This window comes from Leuciscus leuciscus (assembly GCF_965113295.1).
Source record: "Leuciscus leuciscus genome assembly, chromosome: 1".
Taxonomy (NCBI): Eukaryota; Metazoa; Chordata; class Actinopteri; order Cypriniformes; family Leuciscidae; genus Leuciscus; species Leuciscus leuciscus.
In genome coordinates this window covers 64894012-64900011 of record NC_138725.1, presented here as the reverse complement: position 1 = coordinate 64900011, position 6000 = coordinate 64894012, and the positions used below count along the sequence as shown (strand labels likewise).

Here is a 6000-nt window from a genome sequence, read left to right as displayed (position 1 = left end):
TGTGTTGGTGTGTGTGTGGGTGTGTCTCGTTACGTTCATTGTTTCGAGTGGGCGTGGCCGCCCATCATCCTGATCAGCGGCAGCTGTATGTCATCTAGCAGCCTATTTAATGCCCTCTCTCCTGTCTCATGTTGTCAGATCGTTGTTCGAGTATCCCGTCCTCGTGCCTGTTCCTGTTCCCTCGTGTTTCCTGTGTACTGGATTTTGGATTACTTCACCTCTGATCTCACCACGGACTTATCACGGATTCACCATCACCTTCACGCTGCACTTGGGATTTTGCCTGTCTCAGTCCCTGCGTCACACTCTCCTGCTGGCTGTGTTCCTGATCCTCAACTTTCCCCAGAGAAGTGCCTGCCATTCGTGCTGGAACATTTATTGCATCGATCTATCTTTACTCTTTAGTATTTGTTATCTAATAAATACATCTTGCACTTGCTTCCGTCCAGTTTATCATTACACAGTGCTTGTATATTTAGCCCGGCTTCTAGAAATGAAATAGGGACTTGTTTTGTGTTTGAGAAAGGTCTTCAACATGTTAAAACAAATAGGGGTCATTGAAGCCAATAGTTGAAGGGACCATTTCTTTGTTAAAGCCTTACTTTCCAGTTAGACTAAAGTGTTGCTCCCCTTGTGAGAAAGAACGCATTATCTTGATGTTTTGAGATGTCTCTCTGTTTATAGTTAGAGCCTGGCAAAATCCAACCTTGGAAAAGCTGTGTGTCGGTGTGTGTGTGTGTGTGTTAGTCGTCTTGGTTACAGGTTAAGGAACCAGTGGCATTATTGGAGAATGACTGAGTTGTTGTTCGGGACATGTTGGCCCCCAGAAACCCAAAGGCATTCTCTCAATGCCTTAAGAAAGATAATACACATAAATTAGGATATCTCCTGGTATTTTCTATATGTGTTAGCTATTTATAACTCACGTCAGACTTCAGCCCATCTGGGTCACGACAGGTAGCGAAAATATGATGTTTTTGACTAGAATCCTCAGAGTTGCTTAACAATTTTTAAGCTCAAGCCCCTGTTGGCTCCTGTGATCAGGATTTTTCATGCTTTCACTACTGCCATGTTCTTATGGTTATCAAGCTGCTTCTGTCACCCAATCTGCCCTACCTGTGCTTTTTATGTGAACTTTGTGTAGGTGATTATGCTATGTCATACTGTATGTGTTATTGAGGTTAAGAGGAAAAGATAAGTGATGTGAACAGTCAAAGAGAGTGAATTAAAAAAAATACTATTTGTTACATGCCATATTTCATGTTTTATCTATGCTATCAACTGAAATATTAACTGTGACTGCTTGTTAATGGATGACTGATAAATCAACGTGGGTGTAACAGTGGCAGCTCATTCAAATAAAGGTGCAGTCCCTGTGAAAGAATGTACAGAAAACAAAACTTTGTTGCCTGTTGTACTTATAAAACTAAGATTTTCCACAAGCTCTTGATTTTTAGCTTATAATATGCATCAAGCAGTTCATAAGCTATCCAGTATGCATTTTTTTCTTTCCAGGGAACACAAAGAGAGACGTTTAGCTCACATAACTTATTGGGTGCTTTCCAGAAAGTTGATTTAAATCAAAAATATTTTACTTCAAATTAGACATGCTTATCATTATTTCTTAAATACAACAGACAAGAGCGAGTGGTTGGTTCAGTAAATCTCAGCTGGACATTTTAAGCCAAATTCTGGCCAAGATCTTTCAATCAGTGGTATGGCCACTGGATGGTGGGAGATCCATGATGAAATGCACTCCTAGGTATGACCAGGAATGGGCACTGTGTGACGAGGAACAGGCAGTGGAAGAAATTTGCTGGCTGGGAGGTGCCATGAGGATTTGGTTATAGAATAATTTGGACAGGCTTGGATAAAACATTGTACCGCCTGGGGCATACAGGGCCACCAGTAGTGACTGGCTGATGCTGGAATGACCTGAGCCCGGAGAGGAGTGGAGAGAGTCTAGGGGCTGTTGATGAAGGGCTGCTGGGACATTTTTGATCCCCACGGGACATTCCTGCGGATCAGGATTGTTGTTGAGGGCTTCCGCAATTTATTCATCCCGGGATCCAATGAATGCAGCTGACAATGGTCAATGGCAGATAGGTTCTGGAACTTTCTGGAAAGTTGGACATTTCAGGTGAGTTGAGTCAATGGAGAGCATCCACCTTGGTATTTTTTGGTAACTGTGGATGACTGAGGTGGGTAAAGAATTTCGCCCACTGGTCCTGGCCAGGGTTCAACTGTTGAACATCCCTGATGTACGATATTTGAGGTTGCGATGATCAGTGATAACTTGGAATGGTTGCTGTAAACCCTTGAGTTTACAGCCTGCACCAGCTTGATGGTACAAAGCTCCTTTGTTTCTAATGTAGTAGTTCTGATATGCTGGGTATAACCTTTTAGAGAAGACAAATGGATGGAGTTAAGCAGGGTCCCCCTGCCGATGAGAAAGTATGGCTCAGATACTGGTGGTAGAAGCATCAGCTACAACCACAAGGGTCAGATCCTCCTAAATCAGGATGAAGGATGACCTGAGCAGTGATAAAAGTGTTTGAAAAAAGGATGGGACGATGGTGTTGAAGGCAGAACTAAAGTCCACGAACAGAATCCTTGCATAGGTCCCTGGTTTGTCCAGATGTTGTAGGTGTAATGCAGTCCCATATTGACCACATCATCCACAGACCGGTTTGCTCTGTAGGCAAACTGCAGGGGGTCCAGCAAGGGTCCAGTGATGTCCTTCAGATATGCTAACACCAGTCTTTCGAATGACTTCATGGCCACAGATGTTAAGGCAACAGGTCTGTAGTCATTGAGTCCTGTGATCTTTGGTTTCTTCGGGATTGGGATGATGGTGGAGCGTTTAAAGCAGAAAGGGACTTTGCACTGCTCCAGTGATCTGTTGAAGATCAGTGAGAAGATAGAGGCCAGCTGGTCAGCGCAGGTTTTCAGACAGGCTGGTGAAACACCGTCTGGGCCTGGTGCTTTCCTTCTCTTCTGTTTCCTGAAGATCTGACGCACATTATCCTCACTGATCTGAAGTGCAGGGGGGGAGGGGAGGGGGATGGCTGGAGGTGTTGATGGCTGTGTAGAGAGATGGTCAGGGCGGGTATGGGATGTCTGATCAGGGGTCTCAAATCTACAGTAAAAGACATTCAGCTCGTTCGCAAGATGCTTGTTGCTGTCGATGCTGGGGGATGGTGTCTTGTAGTTGGTAATGTCTTTCAGGCCTTTCCACACTGATGCAGGGTCGTTGGAGGAAAACTGGTTTTCCAGCTTTTTGGCATAGCTCTTCTTAGCCACTTCAATCTCCTTTGTCAATGTGTTCCTGGCCTGATTATACAAGATCCTATCCCCACTCCTGTAGGCATCTTCTTTAACCTGACGAAGCTGTCTGAGTTTTGGTGTGAACCATGGTTTATCATTGTTGAATGATAAGTAAGTCCTGGTAGGGATGCATAAATCCTCACAGAAACTGATGTATGATGTTACAGTCTCTGTGAGCTCGTCCAGATCGCTGGCAGCAGCTTCAAAAACACTCCAGTCAGTGCATTCAAAACAGGCTTGTAAGACCTGCTCTGTGTCGTTGGTCCATCTCTTTACAGTCCTTATTACTGGCTTAGCAGTTTTAAGTTTTTGCCTGTAAGTTGGTAGAAGATGAACCAGGCAGTGATCGGAAAGTCCTAGAGCTGCTCTGGCAACGGAGCGATATGCATCCTTTGTTGTGGTGTAGCAATGGTCCAAAATATTATTGTCTCTGGTGGGGCATGTAATGTGCTGTTTGAATTTAGGCAGCTCACGTGTGAGTTTTGCCTGATTAAAGTCTCCGAGAATGATAAGAACAGAGTCCGGGTGTTGTTGTTCTGTTTCTGTGATCAGATCAGCCAGCTGTTGCAGCGCCGTACTCACGTGTGCTTGCGGTGGAATGTAAACACTGATGAGAACGAGCGAGGAAAACTCCCGCGGCGAGTAGAACGGCTTACAGTTAATGAAAAGCACTTCCACATCAGGACAGCACATCTTCCTTAACACAGTTACATCAGTACACCACCTTCTGTTGATGTAAAAGCATGTCCCACCACCGCGCGTTTTCCCCGTTGACTCCATATCGCGATCCGCTCTGAACAGCTGAAAGTCCGGTAGATGTAACGCGCTGTCCGGAATGACTTCGTTCAGCCAGGTTTCCGTGAAACACAGAGCAGCAGAGTTGGTAAAGTCCTTGTTTTTGCGTGAGAGCAGAAGTAGTTTGTCCATTTTGTTAGGGAGAGAGCGGACATTCGCCAGATGGATGCTAGGCAGCGCCGTTCTGAATCCGCGCTGCCTGAGCTTAACGAGTGTGCCGGCTCGCTTCCCACGCCTGCGCGTCTTATACTGTTTCCACAGTGCAGCGGCGCAACCGACGACAATGTTCCGCAAAATGCCAGAAGAATCAAAAACTGGTTGGTGATCAGTTGGTGTGCACTGCCGAATGTTCAGCAGTTCGTCCCTGGTATAACTGATAGCGTATGACAAACATAAAACAGGACAAACTAACAAAAACAGTGTAACAACTGGAGAGCTCAACACCGAGGCAGCCATCCGCGGCGCCATCTTGGATAGTCTTTTTGTCTAATTGTATAATTAGACAATTGGATAATCTAATTGTCAACTATGCAGATGTGGAAATAATCTGTAACTGGGTTATGGGTTCCTACACTGGCCTAAGTGGCCTAAGTGTTTTGAAAGTAGTTCTGCTTACCGCAGGCTCTACACTTTCTCATCTCTCTCCTGATCCTCCTCACTATCATCATCTGCCACAGGAGCTGATGAAGGGCAGAAAACATACACTACCGTTCAAAAGTTTGGGGTCAGTAGGATTTTTAATGTTTTTAAAAGAAGTATCTTCTGCTCACCAAGGCTGCATTTATTTGATTAAAAATTTAATATTCTGAAATATTATTCCAATTTAAAACAGCTGTTTTCTATGTGAATATACAGTAAAGTGTAATTTATTCCTGTGATCAAAGCTGAATTTTCAGCATCATTACTTCAGTCTTCAGTGTCACATGATCCTTCAGAAATCATTATTATATGATGATTTGATGCTCAAGAAACATTTATGATTATTATCAATGTTGAAAACAGTTATTTACATTTTTATTTCATGATGCTATGATGAATAGAAAGTTCAAAAGAACAGCATTTATCTGAAATCTAAAGCTTTTGTAACATTAAACACTACCGTTCAAAAGTTTGGGGTCAGTAAGAATTTTAATTGTATTTTTGGGGGAAAGAAATAAAATAAATCAATACTTTTATTCATCAAGGATGAGTTAAACTGATCAAAAGTTACAGTAAAGACATTTATAATGTTAGAAAATATTCTATTTTAAATAAATGCTGTTCTTTTGAACTTTCTATTCATCAAAGAATTTTGCAAAAAAAAATTTGCAATTGTTTTCAACATTGATAATAATAATGAATGTTTCTTGAGCATCAAATCATCATATTAGAATGATTTCTGAAGGATCATGTGACACTGAAGACTGGAGTAATGATGCTGAACATTCAGCTTTGATCACAGGAATAAATTACAATTTAAAATATATTAAAATAGAAAACAGTCATTTTAAATTGTCATAATATTTCACAATATTACTGTTTGTTTTTTATCAAATAAATACAGCCTTGGTGAGCAGAAGAAACTTCTTTTAAAAACATACAAAAATCTTACTGACCCCAAACTTTTGAACGGTAGTGTATATTTTGACACATTTTACAGTGTCTGCTTTAAGGGCCTGTTTCTATTTTTTCACGCTATTTCTCTGCACATTCCTTGCGTTTCTTCTCCATCTCGCTGACTATTTTGACAGATACACACTGACACTGCTGCACGCTCGCTCACTCGTTTAAAGTTGTGATTGGCCCAGCCCAGTGTCAATCAAGAAAAGAACCGAATGGGCCGCTGATCTACGTGTTTCATGGACTGGTCTGTCAGAAAAAAAAAACAAAAAACACCTA

General features: G+C 42.2%; 1 protein-coding gene across 1 annotated transcript in view; it reads right to left on the bottom strand.

Annotated features, from left to right (window-relative positions):
• Positions 1–1962: 1962 nt before the first annotated feature.
• Positions 1963–6000, bottom strand: part of LOC309476355 (uncharacterized protein) — a gene marked incomplete at its 3' end in the record, with an annotated part of 75024 nt that continues 70986 nt past the window's right edge. Inside the window, exons 2-3 of the mRNA XM_082139630.1 lie at positions 2687–4590; positions 1963–2119 (exon numbers count right to left, since the gene is read on the bottom strand). Coding sequence (XP_081995756.1) covers positions 1963–2119; positions 2687–4590 — 2061 coding nt within the window. The remainder of the gene's footprint in view (positions 2120–2686; positions 4591–6000) is intronic.